Source organism: Cupressus sempervirens, chromosome 3 (assembly GCF_028749045.1).
Source record: "Cupressus sempervirens isolate cs-2001-9-10 chromosome 3, ASM2874904v1, whole genome shotgun sequence".
NCBI lineage: Eukaryota > Viridiplantae > Streptophyta > Pinopsida > Cupressales > Cupressaceae > Cupressus > Cupressus sempervirens.
In genome coordinates, this window is record NC_143120.1 from 377,965,757 (window position 1) to 377,991,020 (window position 25,264).

Below are 25,264 nucleotides of genomic sequence, written 5' to 3' on the forward strand. Positions count from 1 at the left end.
GTAGAAGGATGGTGGGTGAATGGAATAAATGTGAGTTTTGAAATATGTGCATGTCATCTATATTTTGTAATTTGTTTTCCTTCTACATAACTTATTACTATCTATAGATATCTAGGTGCTACATCAGATAATGTTAGAATTTAGGTGTCATTAACCTTGTAAGTCCTTTATTTATTATTTTTCTAGTATCTTTTGTAATACACCCATAAGAGGTTAAACCATTTAACCAATGATGGTGAAAGAGACGAAAGGAAAAGTTACATTTACCATGTGTCATTTTAAAAATTAAAAAATTTTAAAAAAAAAAAAAAAAGGACAAAATAGCTAGGCATGTCCTCTTGGAATCCTCTATTTTGAGGTGTTGGGAACTTATTAGGGGTTGTAAGAGCATCTGTCAGAGTTGTGAAAGATACCATAAGATTTTATGACAACACTTATGATGGTTTATGATAGATTTCTTACATGTGTAAGAGCATCTTTAAGAGGCTATTTTGGGGGATATGTGTGAGGTTTGTTCAAGGTGGTTTTATTGTTTTTTGTTTTATAAAACCACAATGGTATTCCTCCTCACAAATTCCTTTAAAATGGGGCTTTGATCTAGAGTTATTCATTCAATCTTGTTGAATTTCCAAGGTAATTGTGTGCCCTAATTTCTACTTAGAAGTGTATTATTGTTGTATTTTTTATTGGACAAGTGATATGCTTGCCTCTTTTTTTGTGGTGTATTTTTGTTCTCAAAAAGGTTTCCCCACATAAATATGATATTTTATGTGTAATGATTTTTTAGATCTTGTTTTCATTTTGTAATGACTTTATTAAGCCTTAATATTTGGTTTCAGATTCACATTAATATTCGATTTAAGTTCATATTGCAACTTTTCTTCACCATCTTTTACAACATAATTTAGTGGGAGAAATAGAATGAGGTGTGTAGCTTGTTGGGAAGATATTTGTAGCAAGTTGAGTAAAGGATTGCCAAGCTTGCTTATCATTTCAATGCACCAATGATGTCTTTTCTATGTGTATTCTCTTAAATGAGTACGTCATAAATTTCTCAACTTTATCCATTTAAGAGATGTAGTACATGGTTGTTGCATGTGATTAATACAATTTGTGCATCTATATTTGTTTTGCACGATTGTGGAATTTTTTTTGGTAAATCTATTATTTTGTATCCATAAAGGCCTCCTTTGAAGAAAAAGGGGTGGCCTGTAAATTGTGGACCATAAAGAAAGCAATTATTTAAACATTTTCAATCATTTTGAGTTCATTTAGTGACATTTCAAATACAAATGATATACCATAATTATCTTTTTACAATTTGGATAAAATATTGCTAACCATTGAACTTGTAGTTTCATCCTTCTTTGTTAATGGTTCAAGTATTATAATTTTCCAAATTGGTGGGAATGGGAAAATGTATTTAAAGTAGATTTTCTTGATCTCCTACATTGTTTGTATGGTGATGTCAATGGAAGTTAGCTATGTTTCATTAAACTCCACATGTGCTTGTCTACAAATTCTACAATGTTCATATTGCTTTGTTTGCCATAAACAGGAGCACTTTTTACCCATACAAGGAAGTGGCGTTGTTCATTTCCCTAATTCTAAAATTTGGTTACTAAGAAATAGTCCAATATTGTTCCAAAGAAAGGGTGATTCACAAACTATTATTTTCAATGCATTGTTATGATGTCTCTAGTAGCATGCACAAGTTATTGGATCCTTTTTTGTGAGTTTGAATTTATCAATTCAAATTTTACAATTCAAATTTTACAATTGAGTTTTTGTCCTATTGGTGAATAGTTCTTGTTGCAGTTGTTCAAATGTATTAGTTAAAAGCATCCCAATTTTGTTCAAGACTAGTAAATATCAAGAAAAAAGTTGTGGATCCCAACTATTGTATCACATTTCAAATACATTTTTCTTGAGTTGTTTATAATATTGAGATATTCTTATTCTTTTGAAATCAATATATCCAATATCTACTTTTAGCATTTTTGTAGGATAAGGTTTGTGTTTGACATCTTTCGCTAATTTTAAATATTTTTCGTACAAGTGAACCCAACCTTAACTAAACTACTACACTTAGTTAGAGTTTAAATTACAATTCCTAATTTAATAAGGGTGAACATTGGGTGAATTGTTCGATGTACTGATTAGGGTTCAATTTGATTTAGCGTTAGAGTTTATTTTGGGTCAATGTTTCAATTAGGGTTAGCATTAAGGTTTGATTTTTGTAATTAGGTTAATGTTCAATGGGGTTTAAATTTAGGGTTCAAGTTTGCTAAGTGTTAATTTTAGGGTTCAATTTAGTTTTATATTTGGGTTCACTTTTGTGAAGAGATAGTGTTCAATTTAGTTTTAGACATGGGTTCAATTTGGTGAAGAGTAGTGTTCAATGTGGTGAAGGATTAGGGGCAACTTTTTTTAGTGGTCAATTAGGTTTGTTATAGTGGGGTTGTTGCACGAAAAAACCGATCTGTTAGTGCCTGATACAACCACTCAATTTATAGTACGTAGGAGGCAGTTAAGCCCTTGTCATGAATCTTGGGGGGATCACTGAACATTTTGCCAACTATCGCCCTCTCACTGTTACCCGAGGGTCTAAGGATTCAAACCCATGACCAAGCTCTAATACTACTTGTTAGAGTGGGGTTGTTGCTACACCAAAAGATTGATCTGTTAGTGCTTCATACAACCACTCAACTTATAGTAGATAGGAGGCAGTTAAGCCCTTGTCACAAATCCCAAGGGGATCACTTAACATTTTGCCAACAAGGTTTAGGAGTACAGTTCAACTTGATTTAGGGTCAAGGTTCAATTTGGCTTAGTGTTAGTGTTAAGATTTAATTTTGTTTGTTTATTTTGATGACATGTTAGGGTGAAAACTAGATCTAGAATTAAAGTTATAAAACTTTAAAAAGTACATCAATCTAAAATATTAAGAACAATGATTGGTATGGAGTATAATTGTCTTACTATTTATTTATAAATCTATTAGGGAGGTGCAATTGTACCTATTTTCCCCAATTAAGTAGATCACCCTGAGCAAGTTAGTTTGTGGGCCAAGATATTGAATTGATTTAGTTGGTCGTTCCACACACCTGTAATTAGTTGTGAGGAATCAATAGCCCACCCAAGTTGGTTAGCTTGTGCGCTAAGAGCTCGAATTAACTTGCTTGTTCCTTCCACACTCTTGAGCTTAATAATGTCAGGAAGTAACATTTGGGCATCAGTTAAGTAGCAAAGAAGTTGGTTAGCATATGGACCAAGGGATTTGTAAAGCTCCCTTTTGGGGATTGCCCTAGTGTTTTCACTAGAATCACGAATTCCATTAAAATAAGAATTGAAAGATGATTAGAGATAAAACTTTATCAATAAAAATATTTGTTATAAGATAAATCAACTCAAATATTATGTACAAATCAAGAAATGATGAACACTTTCCTTTGAGACCTTGGTGGTAGCTTGCATAAGGACTAATATTTGTTATATGAGTGCTTTTGCTAGCCTCTTGAGCTCTAGCAACTATTTGCATTCTATTATACACAATAGGTTCCTCAATCCTCATCTTCATTGCAACTTCTCAACCATTCCCTCCTAGCAACTTCCTTTTCTGTGAACTCATGAGCATCTAGTACCATTATGGAGGCAGTACAATAATGATGAAGGAACGAAGTCCACAAACTCCCAAAGAGATATCTACATACTCTTGTAGAAACTCCTAAGGGTCACACAGTCCAATTTATTCATAGGCTTCTAATGACAAATTATCTCCAATAATAGTGTATGTGTATTACTTCCTAAAGTATGTGGTGAGGGCCAACTGAGACACAAGGGGACACAACCAAAAAGAAACTTCAATTATCTTATTAAAGAGACTCTATTGCATGGACATTACAGAATCAAACTCAACTACATGCCTTACAAGACAGATTACATCAAAACTTCTCTTCTCAAATTCTACCTTCCAACCTTGAAGCTAGGTCCAAAATAACCTAATTTTCAATCTAGAGTCAAAATTTGAAATCTAGCAATTAAGCACCAAAACTGATTCCAGACTCCACATTATTATATTTCTCCAGTTGCTGATTGTTGATACACTTCTCTAACTTCCTTTCCTCCTCTTTTATAGTCCTAGAGACACGTGAGATTGTATATTTAATTATCGTTTATTTAATCATTAATATAATATTATATATAATATTATTATTTCTTAATGATATATTGTATGAATAATATTATTATATTACGAATATATTATTATTTTTTATTTAATATAATTCTAATATTTAATTATTATCTTATTGCAAAATTCCATTTCAAAATGAGGCCATCATAGGGTCAAATTGACTTAGTTGATCATTCTGTGCTCTTGGGCGTTATTGTACGGAACAGTCTCTTGTGCATCCTACTAGACCTACTTGTTAAATTCCTAATATGGTTGGCTGTTGGATATATGCTAAGAATTGGATTCAATGCATTCAGAATATTATGTTTTTCAATAGGAATTATTTGCATAATTGATTACAATTTACTATAAATTGAGAATAACAAATATGTACTAGAATACTATATGTAAAGACAAAATCAGGTATAGCCCCAAAAGGGGCCATTACAGACATTATTGCTAACAATAAATGATCAACAAATTAATTCAAAAACAATTTAGTATGACCCCAAATTATAATGAAATTACCACCAGTTATAAAAAGCTAGAAATTTAGATCTCACTGAAAATACGGTAGTCACTACTTGGAATGCAAAAAATAACTAACCCAATTCCCAGACAAGTTATTGGATTGTCATTTAAAATGATGTGGTAAACCTTACAATATGCCAAGATAAGTGAAAGCAATACGGCTATGACAAGTGCTGCAGCAGCAAGTCAAAACTTGAGCTTTTGTGAAAATTGTCACAACAACTCTCAAAGAATAAGTAGTGGAATCTGCAACTGTATTCCCACTTTTCAGGTATAAAAATCATCCTCTTATGTATCTAAAATGTATGAGAAATTGCCGACAGATGCTTTAAGATCTCCCCATGGTTTTTGAAAGGTAGAAATTCCAAAAAATAGAACAACATGACATGAACGCTACGCGTGCTTGAAGAGGTATAGCCCTGAAAACAAATATTTTTTAAAACCAAACACATCAGGTGTGAAATGCTTATATTTCGAAGAAGCATATATTCAAAAAGTTAGATTTATCAATATAGGCATTACCAGCTTCCACAGCAGTGATGATAGAAGTGACAATTGAATGAATGTTTTTGTAGGCTTCATAGATATGAAACATACAGAATATATTTATTGGCATTCAACAGGGTCTACTGTAAATGAAATGGTGGAAAATAGGGCTAGATTCCATATATAGGGAATATTTACCCGAAATTCAACACGCTAGCAGGAATCCAGAATTTCCATCCTGCAAAAGAGTAACCATGATGTAAAGTTTGCAGAAGCCAGACAATTTTTTGATGCAAGTTGAAAGCACTAGGTCCCTTAAAAATGATAATTAGACTCACCGTAAATAAGTGTAGGGATTGCATCCCTTTGATACTTTTTAGGAAGCTCTTTAAGCTTCCCTTGCCATAGGCTATTCCACGCAAAGACAACAGCAATCACACAAGGACCAAGAACAATTTGATTCAAAGTGACCTGCACTAAAATGATATTATATAAAATTAATTTCTCAAGTAAAACATGCCAAGCCCAGGAAACAGCTGGAAATTTCTCAATTTAATAATCACAAACGAGAACTCATTAGGCTGTATTATGGGCCATGATTCCAAGAATGAGGAAGATGGCTATTAAGGAGATGCTCAAACCTTGACAGAAAGGTTTCTCAAATTTTGCTCCGGAAAGGCCCTGTCAAGTAGCTCATACCATGCTTGTGAACCTGGACCATACAGAAGAAATCCATATGTTGTCATCCGCAGGGCCCTTAGCCAATCGTGTTTTTTCAACTTGGCAACCACAATATCCTGTGTACATCGTATGCTTAGGAAGTCAGATTATGACAAGAAACGGATGACCCTTAGCCAATCGTGTTTTTTCAACTTGGCAACCACAATATCCTGTGTACATCTTATGCTTAGGAAGTCAGATTATGACAAGAAACATCCCAATAGGGTATCTTCTGAAATCAAACATGTTACATCAAGTAAGAGTTTCAAACTAACACCACAGAAAACATATTTAAGATAAAATCAAAGTCCAGACACCAGGAGAAATTGTATGTGGGTATTCAACTTCAATTCAAAATAGGGTGGCGGAGTAAATAACTTAATAAGGATATGGCTATGGTACTTCAAATAGTCCCCAGATATGTAAGTTAGCATATATGGATGGGTTCCTGGCCCCCAATCCAAATTTCCATGTGGAATGGTGTAATGAACACCAACAACAGAAAAAACTAAATAAGAATTATCAAATAAATGCTTCAAGAACTAAGAAGTCCTCGCTTAACAGGCTGTAAAAATTATAGAATGGTGAAAGTCCAAAGACAACTAATGTTGCTGGTTTACAAATTAAAATAACAAAAAAGAAAATTTTACAAAAAAAAGTGCCAGATAGTTCTCCACAGTCTAGAGACACCTATCCAAGAATTGGATACTTGATATGGAGATAATAATCCTTGAAATGGCACAGATGCTATATTTCAACATACAATAAATAAGTCCATATTTGAGTCTTATCTGATGCAATTGGATACATCCAGTTTATGTTTTATGCAAGACGTTCAAAATTTACCAAAAGAATAAAAAATAATACACATAACATGTATCATAGTTATCTGGAGACTGGTACTAGTACGGCTATTTTTCAAAATTGGTGATGCCAATTTTTCATATAATGTAATTAGTAATTACTAATAGATCTAGTCAACTTGCACTGAAGGACTTCACACATCTATAGAAGATGATGGCAAGGAAAATAAATCACACAGCAAAAAAATAATGTGTCCAACATTTAAATTAAAAAATGGTCTTTTTTCGGTTCAAGAAAACAGCAAATGACCTTTTCACAGATTTCATTGCCACGTTTAAGCCAAGAAAAAAACATATCTTATTTTTCTAGCAGGAGACTTCTCATTTTCTACATGAGACAGGAGAAAAAGTTTGGATTCTTAATATCAATACATATTTTTAAACTTATGTTCTAACAGTTGAATATATATATATATTCTAGAATTATTGTATCTAGCTATATTTTTATCAATAAATCTTGAGAAATTGCCCTAAAAACTTTACCATATCCATATCTAATGCTGTATTGCTCTCCATGCAACTCTGTTTGTAATTTAACTTTTCCCTCATTGATCCTATTGAATTCTCTTGGTTTCTACTTTCAGTAACAATTCCTGGAATTATTTGTTGTTAAAATTTTTCATATACCATAAATTTCTAAACTACTATTTTTATTAATTAAATAAACCATAGTTACATCAGGATTTGAGATGTTTCCTCTGGGAGACGGGGGAATGCATTTCGAGGATAGAGGTGCTTGGGGCCTAAGTTTGGGAATGTCAGGGGGACAGTAGCAGGGGAACAGTGCCAGACATAATACATATAGCATTCCATCCGCACATTATGCACAGGAAAATTGATCTTCTTCATCCATTGGGCGAAGGACTGTGAAAAACTGCGAAGGACTGGTTCACGACCACCATAGCTGTAAAACAGAAGAATAGTCTGGGCACTGCCTGGTAATAAACATGTACAGGAAATTCAAGCCCTAATTGATCAATGCCGGCACCAGAATACTAAGCGGCAGGTTAATTTAGTTGATTATTCACCCCAAATAAAACGATTGCAAGGTTTTTTAAACCCCAAACAAAAGGATCGCAAGATTTGCAGAAGCAGGTTGCAGTTTTTCACAGTTCAAGATTGGGAAGTGGAGTAGTAGGTACCAAATTAACATTGATTTCAGTCGGATAAAATTACAATCAGATCAGACCATTTCTTGCACTGGATATCATCTTCTGAAAAATTGCATCAGAAAATCAGGTTGGATCAAGGAAAGTTAGTCTCAGAAATCCAGATCTACGATTTACATAATCTTTTGAATATTAGGACCTGTGACCTTCACCAAAACCAGACCTGCGATTTTGTATACATTTACTAAGGTCTGTAATTGGATTATTGAATGACAAACATGGCGCAAAGTGGGAAAAGTACCGGAAAGGTTAAGTGATTTGATTCACAGAAGGGTTATGGATTCATTACCCCTGATGATGGAAGCAAAGATATTTTCGTGCACAAGACATCGATTCGCTATAAAGGATTTAGATCTCTGGCGGAAGGGGAAACGGTGGAGTTTTCTATTAAGCATGAGTGAGGTGGAAAGACTAAAGCTCTCAAAGTGCATGGGAAGTTTTCGAACCAAGCTCATCTTCCTCTTCTTCATCATCATGGTGGAAAAACAGGTGTAAGGGATTTCAACAGATCATATGACTCTAGTTGTATTGGACGTGGTGCAAAGAAAAAGAAACATGGTCTCAAGGCTTCGAAACCCCAGATCTAGCCCATTTTCGACATTTGTCATGGGCCACTCCAGCCCACACCCATTTTTTCTAAAATTGGAGAAGAGATGGGACATTTCAACTACCAACTCCCTTCTTATGTGTCGAGGTCAAATAATGTCTCCATTACGAATCCAACATTTTTTTCTTACCCCAATAATATTTCACTTGGAGGTAAAAAATCTGTGAGAAATCAGCCCGCCAAAGTTTAGAGGGAAAAATTGGGGTCTACAACTTCAGTAAGATCAACTGGTCCCAATAATAATCTGGATATGTCAAATGCTACACTTACAGATGGTGATACCTTGCTTCTTGTGATTGAAGATGAACTTCTCGAACCACAGATCTCTTACACTCGACTCAGCAATCATTGGTAAGATTTGGTCCTTCCTCCCGACTGCAGATCTTCTTACTTGGGCGAAGCGTTACTAGTATGGTGTTAATGATTTATTCTACATTAATCATGTGTCTCTATTTTTTATAGCTATATTTGACTCTAAGCTTGCTCGGGATAATGATCTTCAAATTAAGAGTTGGTTTTGTGAAGGGTTGGGAATATATACCAAAGCTTGGTCTCCAAACTTTAAACCTAGTCATATAGCCTGTGATTTTATGCCATTTTGGATTGAGCTTCCTATTTTACCAATTGAATATAGAGACCTACAAATTATTGAATTAATAATAATTAAAATTGCGGTATTCATTCGACATGATTTAGTGCCTTTTGATGAACCATCTCCTTCTATCAAGTTTTGTGCCTTGCTAAATCTGAATAAACCATTACCTTCTTCCTTAATTATGTCATCTAAATATGGACGCTAGAACCAAACAATTATTATTTAGGACGCACAGACTGTGATTAAGAAGGCAGGTTGGTTGGGACATTTTACTAATCAATGTCAAGATCCTAGTTGCTCTAGTCTGATAGTTTGTAGTAACCATAACTTTGACCCCTTGAAGTGCACTTTTAGGTTGCAGTCCATTCCTTCTACCTCTAATGATGCTTGTGTATCTCAAGCTAAACTGTCAAGTGGCCCATATCATTTCTTATTTGTAAATCTAGTTGTTTATCATTTGCCACAGGTTCATTGAAATACACAGAAAGATCAATCCTGTGGAGACTGTTTTGGTCCTAATAACTTTATGTCTAATTTGTACACTCCTCCACAATGTTCGCTTTCAGGGAATGCTTTTTTTCTTATGGATTTTCCCAATTCGGGGTCTTTTCCTCTGCTTTTGTTAAAAACTTTGTTGTTTTTGACCCATCTTCTCTCTAAATGGAATACTCATCGAGATAAACATACAAATCTAGATCAGTCTCTTTTTACATCATCGATATCTTCTAAACTTGCAATTACATATCTGGCCGCCAATGAAGAAGATGTTATTCATCCCTCTTAGATGGATGTTGTTAATGAGCTTGTTTTTAATGATCAACCTCTTTCTTTTTTGTCTAGATTAGAAGCTGCATTAGTTTCCCAAGGACATCCATTGTCTACTGAATATGCCCAAATTTTAGTAAAAAAGTGTCGTGTACCAATTCCTCCCCAATTCTTTGATGAAAATAACATGCCCCATGACCTACCTGAGGATAATGTAAACTTTAATTTGGAACCCCCTTCACCTAGGATGGAGGGCTTTATGAATGCTCTAGATCTTGGCTTGGCAATCAAAAAGTCTCCTACTCAAACAAATAGATCAGGTAAAACTAGGTCCCACTTTGCTGATCCACTTCTTACTAATGTTAGTTTTGACTTCTCCCAAAAATTGTTGGTGCTACAATCTCATCATCTCCTATGACTAAGAAATCTTCAAAGCCTACGGGTAGGTCATCGAAAGCTTCAAAAGTTAAAGAAGTTAATGCAGGGATTCAGTCAACTTTGGATGGTAATTTTTCCTAGCTCTAAATGATCGACAAGGAGTGCAAGAGTGCTCCTTGTCAATTATGAAGATCCTCTCATGGAATGTCAGGGGCATTAAACGTAATAGGATCAAGCAGTGTCTTGATTCTATCCAATGTGATTTAGTCTTGCTTCATGAGACTAAGCTATCAACAAATAACTTTCAAAAATCTGTTGGATGTTGATCAACATGGAATTCCTCACATGTTCCTAGCTTAGGTGCTTCCGAGGGCCTTGTTGTATTAAGGAATCCTAACACTATCAAGGCTTAACATCTTCATCAGGGAACTAATTGGCAAATGCTATCCATTCAACACTATGAACTTTCATTCCATTTGATTAATGTTTATGGACCTACCCCTACGTTAGATAAACAAATTCTATGGCTTACTCTTACTGGTTTTATCCAGCAATCAGTAGGTGCCAAATTTATTATTGTCGGTGACTTTAATGCCATTCTTCATCCCAGGGATAAGTATGGAAGTATTATTCCCCCTCCTAGAGCTACCCAGGACTTTAATGACTTTGTTGACAATAATGCTCTGTTCGATGTTTCCCCACAAGCCAGATCTTTCACTTGGACTAATAGAAAAGTTGGGTTCCACTGGATTGCAGTTAGATTGGATAAATTTTTGTGTTCACAATGTTGGAAATTGGAGAATTATACTATCCAATCGGATATATTACCATATTCTGAATCTGACCATTTTCCTATTCAATTGTCCATTCTTCCATCAGATTCTCCTCTAACTAGTCTTTCTAGACCATCATTTATGTTTGAAAGTGTATGGTATCGTCATCCCCACTTTGATGTCCTCTTAAAACAATGGTGGAAGGATGCTCCACTAGAGCCAGGAACCAAAATGTTTCAATTTCAGAAGAAAATGCAATATGTCAAAGGGCTTATCAAGATCTAGAATAAACATGTTTTTTAAAATATTTTTGAGAAAAAGGTGGTAGAAGAAAAACTAGCTGAGATTAATCAACATATTTTACTCTATGGTTTAAATGTTGATATGCATTTGAGATAAAAGAATTTGCAAGAGGAGTGGTCTAAATTATGTAAGCATGAAAAAGAGTATTGGAGACAAAAGTCTAGAGAATTGTGGCTTCAACAAGGAGATCAGAATACTAAGTTTTTTCATGCATCTACCAAATAGACGAAGGCTAACAACACAACCTTTACAATTCATGACCATCTAAGAAATTTGATTTTCGATGCTAAGGGTATTCAAAATGAGAGTGTAAGGTTCTTTTCTAATCTACTTTCCCCTCCACCATAGGATCCCCCCTCTTCTCACCTTGTGGATGAGATCTTGGATTCCATTCCCACTTTGATTATACAACAAGACAATTTGATTCTAATGGCCCCATTTACTCTTCTTTAGATTCGTGAGATAGTTTTTTCTATGCCTCCTGATAAGGCACCAGGCCCTGATGGGTTCACCGCACTATTTTTTCAAAAATGTTGGGATGTTATTTGTTTTGAGTTGCTTAAGGTGTTTAAAGAATCCAAGAAAAATGTTTCCATTTTGAAGAACTTTAATACCCCAAATATTGCTCTCATCCCAAAGGTTAATGATCCCTGTTCTTTTGCTGATTTCTGCCCTATTTCTTTATGTAACACCATCCATAAGATTATCACAAAGGCTATTTATTTGCGACTTGAGCCCATTATTCCAAAAATTATATCGATAGAATAAGGGGGTTTTGTTCACGGTCGAAAAACAACTAAGGGAGCCATAATAGCCCATGAGACCCTTCATTCCATCAAAGACCATAATATTGCAGCCTTTGTTGCCAAATTAGGTATGATGAAGGTGTACGATAAACTGAATTGGTCTTTTCTTCTTCTAATCTTTCATCAATTTGGTTTTTCTTCTAGGTGGTGTAAATGGATTAAAGCTTGCATTTTAAGTGCGCATTTTTCTATTCTCATTAATGGTGCACTAGCAAGTTTCTTTGCCTCTTCCCAAGGAGTTCGTCAAGGTGACCCTCTTTCTCCATTATTGTTTATCATTATGGCAGGGGCCTTCAACAGACTTATTAACTCTTTTAATCAAAAAAGGTTGTGTAAAGGTATCAATATTGTGGGTACATCTTTGTCCATAACCCATTCTCTTTTTGCTGACAATACTTTACTCTCTGGATCATCTACATATCAAGAAGCACAAAGTATGAAGAAAGCCATTGATCTATATACACAAGTTTCGGAACAATGTATCGATGCAACTAAATCTAAAATTTATGTTTTTAATACATCCCAATTAGTTACTCAACGAATAATCCATCTTCTTGATTTTCCCCTTGATCATTTGCCTTCTACTTATCTTGGTGTTCCCTTTTTTATGGGATTAAAAAAACCCACTTATTGGAAATCTGTGATTGATCGTATCAAAAGTAGACTTAGGGCTCGGAAGGCTCGTTGGTTATCCCTCTCGGGTAGAATTTTGCTTATCAAAATTGTTCTCTGTCATTCCTAATTATTACTTCTCCATTCTACAAGCCCCCAAAGGTATCATCTCTCAAATTGAAACTTTAATCCGAACCTTTCTTTGGTCAGACAATATGAATAGAAAGAAAATACCTCTAATTTCTATTCATGCCATGTTAACCTCTTTCAAAACAGGAGGTGTCGGACTTCCCAACATTACTAATAGGAATAGGGCTTTTGGTGCTAAACTTGTTTGGCAAATGTATGACAAATCCTCTGCCAGATTGTGTTGCCTTTTACAAGAGAAATATTAAGATAACTTGGAACCTTCCAAAGTTCTTATTGTCCTAGACCCGCCAAAGGGCTCTGTCATTTAGGATTTCATGATGGCTTCTCGACAAGTTATTACTTCATTCATATCATGGCAAGTGAACAATGGGGATAGTGTCAATTTTTGGTTCGATTCATAAAATGGGTTCCCCCCCTTGCCACTATTGATTCTTTAAAGAATTTCTCAAACATAGTGATTCAAGCTTGGGGGACATCTTTTTCTAATTATGTCTCAGCTATACATAGATTCACAAGGCTAGTCATTTGGCAGGACCCCTCAATTCTTCCTATATCCCACAATCAGGTTGCTTCTTTCAAACAAGTATTAGCTAAAATGAATGTTTTTGTCTAGTCAACCAAATTGCCTCTTCTAGGTTCCAGCTAAAGATGGTAAATTGTTAAACAAGGATACTTAGCTCTCCAACACAACCAATTTAATCAAAAAACGTCGTGCTTTTAAATTCTATTGGAATAGTTCAGTTCTGCCAAAAGCAGGATGCCTAGCATGGCTTGCATTAAAGAACCGAATTTTAACTAGTGATCGGCTTCATAGATTGAACACTTATGATCCCTTTAACTGTGTGCTCTATCTACAAGTTATAGAAACAACAAATCACCTCCTCTTAAATTGCCCTTTTGCCCAAGATTGTTAAAATTTTGTTCTTAATAAGCTTAATTTCCATATGCCTTACCTAACTCTTTGTGGGATTTATTCCAGGCATGGCCAATCTTATATTCTGAATCAATGTTTTCATGTCTTTGGAAGTGCATCCCTGCATCTGTAGTATGGGCAATTTGGTGGGAAAGAAACAAGAGAATTTTTAGATAGGCATCATCTCCAATCCCTCAATTTCTGGATAGATTAGAGAGATCAATTGTTGAGCTTGTCAATGCCTCAGTATGTAAATATAAGGGTAAACATGTTTTTTTCTCTTTGGGATGGCTATGTTATTCATCAATGGAAAGGTCTACTTTTTCCTTATATTCCTGCTCCATTGTGTCCATCCAAGACTCCTCTTCTCTGAGCACAAACCAAGTGGATTCCTCCAAGTGAGGGTTATTTCAAACTCAATTTTGATGGGACCTCTTGAGGAAATCTAGGCAACTTTGGCTATGGCATAGTCATTAGAGCCTCTAAAGGTCATGTGATTGCAGCAAAATTATCTCCTCTCCCTCCATGTACTAATAAAGAAGCTGAAGCCTTGGCCTTGCTTTTTGGTTTGGAACTTGCAAAATCACTATCTATATCTATGTTACACGTTGAAGGGGATTCAGCCATTATTATTAATGCGTGTATTAAACATCGTGTATATAATTGGTCCATACAATATATATTGCATCAAGTATGGTCTCTTCTTGATTCAATCTCTGAATGTTACATCATGCATACTTATAGAGAAGGCAATCTTTTAGCTAATTGTCTGGCTAATTTGGGTATTGATGGGGTTTATATTAACTCTTTCCTTTCCCCACTTAACCTCCTTGATTTCCCCAACTTGGTTAATATTATGACAAAAGAATATGTTTCGAACAATGTTGAGCCCTTCTCATATATTATTTGATGATAGTAAATCAAGGCTTCTCTGTGATTTCACATGTTTTTACTTTTATGGATCTCACTTGTTCTTTTCAGGTATTGTATGCAGTGCAAGGTCTTGGATTGCACTTGCATCAAATGGCTTTCTAATATCATGGTGTCAATTGGAGTTTTGGATGAAGATAAATGATGGAAACTATTATGACAGTTTTTGGCTTGGCTCTTGGTTTTGTCTCCGACGCCAAACAATGGATTGTATTCATATGAGTTTTGGGCTCTTTGTAATCACAATATTCTCGATTTGGGAATCACAAGGACAAGATTCATTAGGGTTGATAGATACTCTCTCTTGATGCAGTATTTTTTCTTCTACATCCTTTTTGTATAAGGCAATGACTGGAATTATCTTTTCTGGTTCTTTTCCCTGCGAGCTATTTTGAACCAATTATTATTAATATAAATATAATGTTTCACCGATAAAAATAAAAATTAAAAACTAGAGTTTAGTAGTAGTATTCAAATGACAAATGTCAAAATTGTAAATATCAAATAAAGGAATTATACACACTTCAGCAACACACATTACACCGTCAAAGTCATCTTCAACCAAGGGAAATAAATATTACAAATAGCAAACACCAAGCAAAAGCCCTCTTCCTCTCAAGCTTCCCCAATGTCCCAGCCCTCTGCAAATATTTGCCTACAGTGGTGCAGACCTGGGTTTAGTGAGCGAAAATAACTCAAGAAAACAGAACATGACAAATCACTTGAAGTTACAATTGACATGTTTCTGACCAAACAAGCAAAAAGTCAGATTGTAGACACTATCGAGAAGTATGTTAAAAAGGCAAATTGTCAAGGAATGTGGACAAAAAGACTTCACAAACCTCTTTCCTTTACTTCCAATGCTCGAAATAACAACAATCTACCAAAAGGAAGTGGCCCTTACCCTCATTATTAATGATCCGATTGCTATCCATTTTCTGGCAGGTAATAGTTGATCTCTAGCTGCTGTGTTTACTGTCGTATTAGCTTTATCTCATGTAAAGACCAGATTAAGATCATCTTTTGATCAAACAACTTTAGTCTTGACTCTTTTTGGTGTGTGGTAAGAGTTGAGACTAAATGTCTCTTATAAGTTATATCCTTTCATTACCTTTGAAAAAATCTTAGGGTCATCCAATGTCATCCCTTCTGAAAGAAATGCCTCTTCTTGGCTTGAAATCGTGGTAAACATCTCCAGGTTGGCGGAGAGACACATTGAAGGCGTCCCCCTGTCCCTGTCTCAGAAACTCCACTAGTTTCCGGGGGGAGGCGTCCCCGGGGAACACTAAAATAAATCTATTCATTCCAAATATTCAACCTCTCTCTATTCATACAAGAAGTAAACATTTGAAGTGGTGCAGACTGTAGTTTCTTGTCCTCCTTTGTTGCCATCAACACGCTCTTGCAACTTAGACCCTTTTTTTCAATTTTTGGTCTGTCTTTAACTATTAATGGTTTTACAACTGTCCTCCCTAATCCTTCTCAGCTTTCTCTGAATACAGTTTTGTCAGTTCAAGCAACCATTGTTCAAATGTAATAGTTTTTGAGCCAACGATTCAATTTACATCCAGGCAAAAGAAGTTCCAATAACAGTATATGATTTAAAAAGCCGCATTTTCAATTAAGAACATCAAAAAGGATGCAGCTGGTGCACTACATAACAGCAGAGCCATTGTGTACCAAAGAAGGCAAGGGAAAAAAATAACATGAAGGAACCATAGATAACAACAAAAAACTAAAGAAAAAGTTATTAGCATTAAGAAAGGAGAATCTATAACACAAAAGGTAAGAGACATGATATTATACCAGCTAAATAATGCAGGCTGAATGAGAGAAGAAACAGGGAGCTGCAGGGTTTCCTTAAGTTTGAAGATCTCACGTATCACAAGAAAAAATGCTAAGTTACTGGTTCGGGTTCGGTTCCAAGTTCGAAATTTGAGAACCGGTTCGCAAGTTCGTCAAAATTTTGGAAAGGGGTTTGGGTTCGTTTGGGTTCATTAGTACAAAACATATAAAAATTATAAAAAATATATGTATATATACATATTTATGAAGTATGAGTTAGAATTAGAATGTAGCATAGTAGCATAAACACATTTAAATAACAAAAACACCATAAACTTGTAATCATAGTGATCTTACCATCATATAGTCATAGTGCTCATACCATAAATTTTAAGCATAACAGAATTAAAAGTCTCGTCTTAATAAGGGAGGGTTTGTGGATAAATTAAGCTATAATATCCTCAAAAAGAGAATAGATAAACCACTCTATTGTCCTTAATTTTTCGAATGAATGTAGTCAAATCTGAGTTCTCTCTTTAACAGACTTGCTTCAAACTTATAAATATCATACAAAAATAACATATAACAAAGATAAAATATTTTAAGTTTTAACAGATGGTTTGCTTTCAGTTCCAGGATAGAGCAGATGACAAAGAAAAGGATTCTAGAGTTTACTCAACAAAATAAACATGCGTGCATTACAATCAATAGGGTAAGATCAGTAACCAGCATTGGAAATAACTGATATTGGATTCCTGAGAGTATTTGTAACTTGTAAGCATTCATTTATTCTTCAGTTGTGAATACTTGAATCTTTAACACAACTTTCAAACAAGAGACATTTAATTCTGTTTTGCTAGAAAGGCACTTTTTTGCTGTCCGCTGGGCTCAGAAAGCCTGTGGTTTGAACTGGGTTCAAACTTGGTTCAGTTTTTTGGATCTTCCAGATCCAGATGATTGGACAATCACAATGAATGATCGAATCAACCAGATGAATGAGGAGTATCGCTTCAATCTAGATATTTATAATAAATTGAAAGCTGATTTTAAACAGAGAATGGATCAACCTTCTCCTAACATAAAATCCAAATTGAAAAAAGAGTGGATTCAAATCAAAATTTGGCGTTCGTGTTTACAAAAGAAAAGTCTTCGCTTCATCAGGAAGAAATTGCCGTTTTTTATGAAAGTTATTCATTTTAGGGTGAAATTGCTCCTTATTGATCTCAAAATAAGTATGTTCAATATGATCAAGTCAAATTTGAAATTTTGCATGCAATTGAGTAGAAGTTTTGAAACAATTAAAAAAATATTCAATAGCAATCATCCAATTAGCAGATTGAACCAGCAGGGCAAAATTGGAACCCTGGTCGAACCAAGTTCGAACCGGACCAGATACCTGTGCAACTTAGAAAATATGTGTTACCAAATAAGAACAGAGATATATGGTATGACAATCATTTATGATTTCTAGCTTGTATCCCAAAGGGATTCTACTGCAAGAACTAAACCAGCCACACACTTTTGCCTAAGGGTTTTCAAAGCATGGGTAGTTTAACCTTTTATGGTTTTCCATTTTTTGCCAACATGCACCTTATTTTCCTTAAAAAACAGATAAATTACATGGTTTTACAAATTCAACAAATAGTCTGCTGGCAACCACATCTATGAAAAGCCTATATCTTAACTCCTTGGTCTTATATCATGGGATTCTTTACCTTTTGTAGCTGACATCTGAAAATCCAGTTCTATATGAGAGGGTCAAGTTTCTTTCATGTAGATTGGGAGGATTCTAATTAAATATAACTCTGCTCTGCCTCTTCAAAGCTGAGATATTTCAACAAGGTGAATGATTACCAAAACAGTAAAATCCCTTCAATGCTGTTAGACGCACCATTATTCACACAATATAAACCCACTCCAATCAAGATGAGACAGTAAATTACATGTCACTGTCAAAACATTTCCATTTCTAAAAGGTACAGGCACTCTGTACTGCACAATTACCAAGGAGTCCAGGTAGGTTGAATCTAATTTTAAGTTTTAACCAGTAAAATGCAGCCACTAGCTGCGCAACCTAAGATTTGAAGGCAGTTTTTAACTTTCATATTACCTAGATCTCTTAACCCACATTTCCATTTTATGAAACTACATCGTAAGTCTAGTCTATGTTCAAGCAGTGCTGGAAATGACACCTCTTGGAGAAATTTGCACAAAAGATTTACACTACTCAATCAGCCAACTGCAGTTCATTTAATCTGAACTGAGGATCACACTACACAGTGCAAGCAAAGTGGACTTTGCACAAGCAGGAAATCTGAGTTCTATCCATCGTAAAGCTGCATGAAAGTGGATATGCATACCAATAAATGTGCAGTGTCTCATATGGTAACCGCAATAGCCTATGTTAAATTAGTTAGAGAACATAGGATACAACACATGAAAAACTGGCATAAAAACCACAAAACATGGAAAAATCAGAACAGAAAATGCAAGTGTGTGGAATGAGGGTATTTGCTTCTACTTATAAAAGGTAAATAGTTATTTCCCTATATTTATTTTTACCCTTTTAGGTTTCTTGTTTCGTTTTCAATGTGAGGCATGAACTGTATATTGTATCAACCGCGGTGGACACTGACACTAGCTGTGTCATAATCTATAACATGTTTTCTGGCCCCAGACAATACTCTCATGAATGAAAAATAAAATTAAAAACTCTCCTTTCCAAACTCTTTCCTGCAAGATTTGGTGCCCACATCAGAAACCCGTTAACTAGAAAAAATGCTAGCAAAAGCAGAACATGAGGTGACCAAAATGGATACTGTTCCCAGCTGTATCACAATCTATAACATGTTTTCTGGCTACAGACAATATTGCCATGGGTGAAACACTGAAAAGCTAAGTTACCGGTTCGGGTGTGGGCACACGACCCCGCTATGCAAGTGCATGAATTTTTCTTAAGGGGTTTCAGTGCATATGGCTACATGTGTGTGTATGTGTGTGAAAAAATAAGAGAAATATACAGAATTGCAAAACTAAATCTACTGTTGTTGCTTTAAGTATCCAAGATAAATTCTCACTTCAGCATATATGTGTCTGAATAAAAATGCGCTGTTTCTTTAATGCATTCCAATCAGAACTTTTAGTCTTCATGCCACCCACAATTTTCTAAAAATTAATTGCACATATCAATCTTGTGATAGTTTCACTCTCATAACGCAGTTATAGATTATGCTTATTCTCAGAAAATATTATTAACCCACACACACTTTCCTTTTTCAAGTTTATTGGACCTCCTTTTATAGAAGTCTCTCCACTTGCAAAATAAGTTACAAATAAGTTTGTAACTCCGAAACTCATAGTGTCAGATCATTTCCATCAGATATTATAATCATTAAAATACTGAAAAAGATAACATATATTATATATATAAATGAAATGAACCAGAGAAAGCATTTTCATAAAGTAGGCCCGTGGGTGCATCTAGATTTGTGTTGGGTGCACACGGGTGTGTACACCTACAGTGCTGGGTACATGCACACTTGTGCACACACTGAGCGCTGGGCATGCACCTTTATACCTCGGTGCACCGCAACTGGGTATGGGGCATGTACGAACCCTGCAACATAGGTGAAAAGTAAAACCTCTCTTTCCCGACCTCTTTCCTAAGTTGCACGGGTACCTCCCCCCCCCCTCCGGACCACGTACCGGTTCGAACCGGTTCGTGGTTCTGGTCCGGTTCGACCTGGGTTCGTTTTTGGAGGCCTGGTTCGATCTGGTTCGAACCAGGGTTCGAACCCAAGAGAACCACATATAAAATTTCGGACCAGGGTTCGAACCCAGGAGAACCACATACAAAATTTTCCACATTACAGCATGTTTTAATTTAATTTATTGGGTCTAGGTTGGTAGGCATTACAATGCCACAGTTTTTTAGTGTTGAGTAATCCCTAGCTGTAAAACACTTTCTATTTGAATCAAAATGCTACTAAATTTGAGACACCCACAAGAGAAGATGCTCAACATGTGGTGACCACCATGACCAATTTCGAGGAATTTCAGGGCCTATTTGAGTAGCAATATGAATTTTTCAAACACTAAACAATAAACAACGTTTTATTGGGAAATGTTGCCCTGCAGAAGAAAGTTACGGTCACATGAATATGGTCAGGTGGGGCAGCTACTTACCACATTGTCTATCACTGTTTGGCTGATTATTTCTCCTCTAGGTATATTAAATTTCTATTAAAGAATATTGAATCTGGGACGTCAGACTGTGTTATCCAGAGGCCTCCATGAATGGTCTTTTTCCAGTTTACTGTTGTTGATCAGTGCTTGGGAGATTGTGCCCAAAGAGATTGAAGAATATTCAGCTGGTCAAAGGGATTTACCTTCTGCAAGCTAGATCTAATTAGTTTTTAACCACGTTCAATCGATTATGTTAATCATAATAAGAGTTTGGTAAATAAATTTATGAAAAGAAGAAATTTTTATTAAAACTTAGTGTTGATCTACATAAACTAATCAGATACAGTTATGAATTTTTTAAATGAAAGGGAAGAGATCTAGTCGCTAGGGGTTCCAATGATCATTGTGGTTTGCTACTATATTGTTTATGCTGTTTTAAAGTTTTTTGTTGTTCAAATGTGTTTATGCTACTATGCTACATTCTAATTCTAACTCATGCTTCGTAAAGATGTATATATATATTTTTTTTTTTATTTTTTTTTATTTTTTTAAATTTTACATGTTTTTGTACTAACGAACCCAAACGAACCCAAACCCCTTTTCAAAATTTTGTCGAACCAGCGAACCGGTTCTCGAACCCGAACCCGGAACCGAACCGCGAACCGGCAACTTAGCTTTCCTACAAAAAATTTGCACACACATTACCAACCCCTAAAATAATATTAATCTATCCAAGTTTATCAAGTCACCAAGACATCCTTTTCTAGTCCAAATGTAATTCCTTATAGCTAGTTTTCCATGAACTCCAAAAACTGTTCGGAACAGCAAAGTCTGTACGTGTAAAAGATGATGGCCGAAAATTCTGAGAATAATCCTCTCATACTTAAAAAATTTCAAAATAAACACTGCTGCAACTGGTTACTAATGATTTGAGAATCCCTCCCTTACTGTGGGTACTTCCTCCTCAATATGAGATTAGAATTAAAAAGTTAATAACAACATGTTGGAGCTTCTTTAAGTGATCGAAATCTGATAAATTTAAACTTCTTTGTAAAATCATGGGCCATTTCTTTTCAAAGCATAATTTTGGCTAAGGCTATGCCGCTAGCAAATATATATTTATTATCTGCTAAAAAGGGAAAAAATCCCGAGGCCTATCACTTTATAATGAGATTCTGCTTATGTTATATTATCAGTACTGTCACTAATTTAAAGAAAACTTGATACAGAAAGTAGAAGCATTGAACGTTATTCCGACTATGATGCCAGAGCATTAAGACTCATTATTATTAGCCACCAATCAGTTGCCTAAACTTTCGTACCGAAGCTGTATGAAAAGAATGATTATGCACAATTCAGATCTACATGAGAGTACAACAACTATATTTAGGGATTTTTGCAGGCATTTTTCTAAAAGGAATACTGGAGCGAGCAAATAAGAATCATGATCAAATTAGGGTAAAGAAAATATATAAAAAGGAAGGATGGATATAGACATTTCAATTCATTCAATTTTATGGATGGAAAATATGGAATTCTTGACTAAAGAGATGCAGATATAATGTTTACAGAAAAATATATTTGTAATTTTTTTAATAAATTAATTGAAAATCAGAGAGATCCATGCGAGTAATTTTCTTGTGAATTAACAGGCTGCTTTCTCTGTAATGTCCCCTTTCCATTAATTCGTCCTGCTGCACCCCATAGCCCATTCTTTTAATTTTCCCCGTGGGCCAGAGAAAAATTCTTTTTACAAGAGAGTTTACAGTTTGAGAAAATTGGCTATAACAAATACATTATATTTATTTCGCATTTCTATTTTATTTCATCAGTATCTAGCAGTGTATCATGGAAGTTGCAGATTGATGGTTTAAAGAGGGCAAATATGCTGTCAGAGTGGGGGCACTAGTTGTGGTGACATTTAGACTTGAAAAGCGGTAGCTATTCTGGGACTGGGAATCAGTTTCCGTGATCACTAAGATTTGGGCCTCCTTTGTGCTATAAAATGAGGCATTGTCCTATTAGAAGTCTCTCCCTTTTTGCTGTTATTATTCTTTATTAGCGTTCAGTAGCTTATTTGAGAATAAAATCCAATAAATCTCGAAACCAAAGGTTTGCAAATCATTGCAAGTGTTGCAAGTTTGGCATGGTAATATGCTGTTATGTATTTGTGTAATACAGTTTGATAGTGAAGTTATTAATTTGGATATCATAAATTAGTTATAGAATATTTATAGAGGTTATAACATTCTCATGTATTGAAGTCGATGTCAAGAACCAGAACGGTTCATTCCTTAGTATATTGCAACAGCTCATGGTGGATTGGATCATTGAGTTGTAAGAAAAGTCATAAGGAATGGCCAAAAGGGAATCTATTAGGAGTGCACTGTTTCAAATAGCCTAAGAAGTGGCAAAGAAAGCTGGATGTGCCAGTCCGAACTAAATGTTTAAAGAAATGAAGAAGAAAGTAGGTGCAACCGACATGGGGAATGGCTTACAAAGATAAACAATTAAGGGTGCAGTGCTGCACGTAGCCCAAAAAGTTGAAAAGAAAGTTGCATGCATTTAACCAAACCAAAGATTGTAAGAGTTAAAGGAGAAAGCAATGCACAGAAATAATCAAGAATAGACATTGCAGAGTTCACAAGCTCAAAGACGCTCTTTGTAACTATCCTTGCCATTTCTTTAGTTATATCATATATGCAACAGTGCGCCATTTTCAAAAATCTAACCCGGTTAGCCACTCTGTATGGCTATCTTACAACTCATAATGCATTCTACATTAACTGTAACGTCCATGACTTGATCTCTTTCTTGCTTACAAAGCAGGAATTTGTCCAATCTCATGCCACTTAAAGAAAAGGTATAATGAGTAGAAGGAGAAAACCAGCTGCAAAAGAAAAGGAAAAAGAGCCAACATCGAAGAGTTTAATAAGTTAAAGATACCAAAGAAATTCAAAGAAGATGCCAAATACATTATTGAAGAAGATTGCAGGGATGGTAGAGGAGCAAAGAAGAAAACACTAGTCAGGAACATTCATAAAAGGTTTTGAAAGGCCAAGCAAAGGAAGAAAAAGTAAGAGCAAAATCTCCAAACTGATGAAGGCATATTTCGATATTATTTTTTTGTCAAATTTTCACCAAGAATTATTTTTTTATTTTAACACTCAGGTCATAGCCACAATGACTATTTTTTATGAGTGGTCACTTCTCCATGACCTTTTAAATTTAAACTCATGATGTATATTGATGACTAATGAGAAGGCAAACCACGTGATGATCGTTTTGAATACGTAATCTCTATATGCCATTTTCAGCTCGTTAAACACACTGGTGAGTTGTAACAAGGCAAGGTGAGCCACAAAGCACAACCAGCAATGGCAGTGATGACTGGAGTATCAAAGACAATCCATGGAGTGTAAAATCCAACAAAAAATTCTAAAAGGAGAATACTAAGTGAGAGCTAAACCTGCAGAAATGCCACACATTTGAAGTTGAGAATGATATGAAAATTGCATTAAAAACATAAATGTAAGAAAAATGAAGAACTTGGAACTCGGATAAGCGATACTCCCTCGAAAAGAAGACTTTGAACTAGGTATTCTTCATAAATTGGACTTGTAATGGTGACAACCATTTACAAGGCATTGCAAAGAAATGCAGCAGCTGAAAGATGTTGTCCGTGATCGACAATGGCTAAAGCTTCTTAAATACTACCTGGGTATCTATTCTATTTTAGGTCTGCCGCACGAAATTTGCATATAAATAAAATGATAACTTTGACTCAGGACATCCCTCAGCCCTGGAAGCGAAGTGCACACCAGTTTGCTAAAATTGAAATTGAAATTAAAATAGAAAGCACTGACCTTAATATCGGAGGGGTTTGGATTTTGGATGTTCGATTCGGATTTGTCAGGATCTCTTAACTGAGCAATCGTATCGCCTGTCAAAGCAAGGGACGCAGCAGTCAAGGCTGACTTAATGGGAAATTGCCATTCTCTTCCTCTCGTGTTAAAATTTGCTTCGTTGCGACCTGCAGGCCTATGCTTGGGATTCCGTTTACGAAAATGCGGAAACCCAAAATTAAAATTTCCGCCCCCTCCATTAAATGTTATGGCACCCATTACAATTCAACACTGAGCGGTACCAGAAATTGCCCATTTGAAGACATTAATTCAGTTTGTTATTTAGGGCATGTACATTTTGTTCGATTTGGCATTCAAGTAATCGGCGATTAGTGCTCGTAAAATCATATTATCTTATTTCAGAGTGCTCTTAATTTTTAGATCATTACCCATTCATAGTCCTTGTAGGAAATTTATGCATTCGTTAAAAGCGAATGATCTTACTAGTTTGTCCAATCAAGAGCTTTTATTTATTTTTATTCATTTTCACTATAGAAATATCTTTTTATTAACTTTTTTTCAAATTTAGTCAAATTTATTTTCATTCAATTTGAGTAGTCTATGTGTGCTACAGTCATAATTTTTTAGTCAACATTTGTCCTGTGTGAATATTG

The 25,264-nt window shown here is 35.2% G+C and overlaps 1 protein-coding gene across 1 annotated transcript; it reads right to left on the reverse strand.

Annotated features, from left to right (window-relative positions):
• Positions 1-4,785: 4,785 nt before the first annotated feature.
• LOC149566575 (uncharacterized) lies at positions 4,786-25,014 on the reverse strand. The gene is made up of 5 exons (XM_089819876.1): positions 24,612-25,014; positions 5,833-5,988; positions 5,530-5,662; positions 5,390-5,429; positions 4,786-5,124 (listed from the first exon to the last, which is right to left on the reverse strand). Exons 1-5 carry the CDS (start codon positions 24,867-24,869, stop codon positions 5,034-5,036), a joined length of 678 nt encoding a protein of 225 aa, XP_089676002.1. The 5' UTR covers positions 24,870-25,014; the 3' UTR covers positions 4,786-5,033.
• Between the last annotated feature and the right edge of the window lie 250 nt (positions 25,015-25,264).

Excerpts from the sequence above, each read along its gene's own strand:
- LOC149566575 (XM_089819876.1), bottom strand. The coding sequence starts at position 24,869 with ATGGGTGCCATAACATTTAATGGAGGGGGCGGAAATTTTAATTTTGGG. Across the intron at positions 5,989-24,611 it reads CAAACCCCTCCGATATTAAG|GATATTGTGGTTGCCAAGTT; the intron begins GTCAGTGCTTTC and ends CGATGTACACAG. Across the intron at positions 5,430-5,529 it reads AATCCCTACACTTATTTACG|GATGGAAATTCTGGATTCCT; the intron begins GTGAGTCTAATT and ends ACTCTTTTGCAG.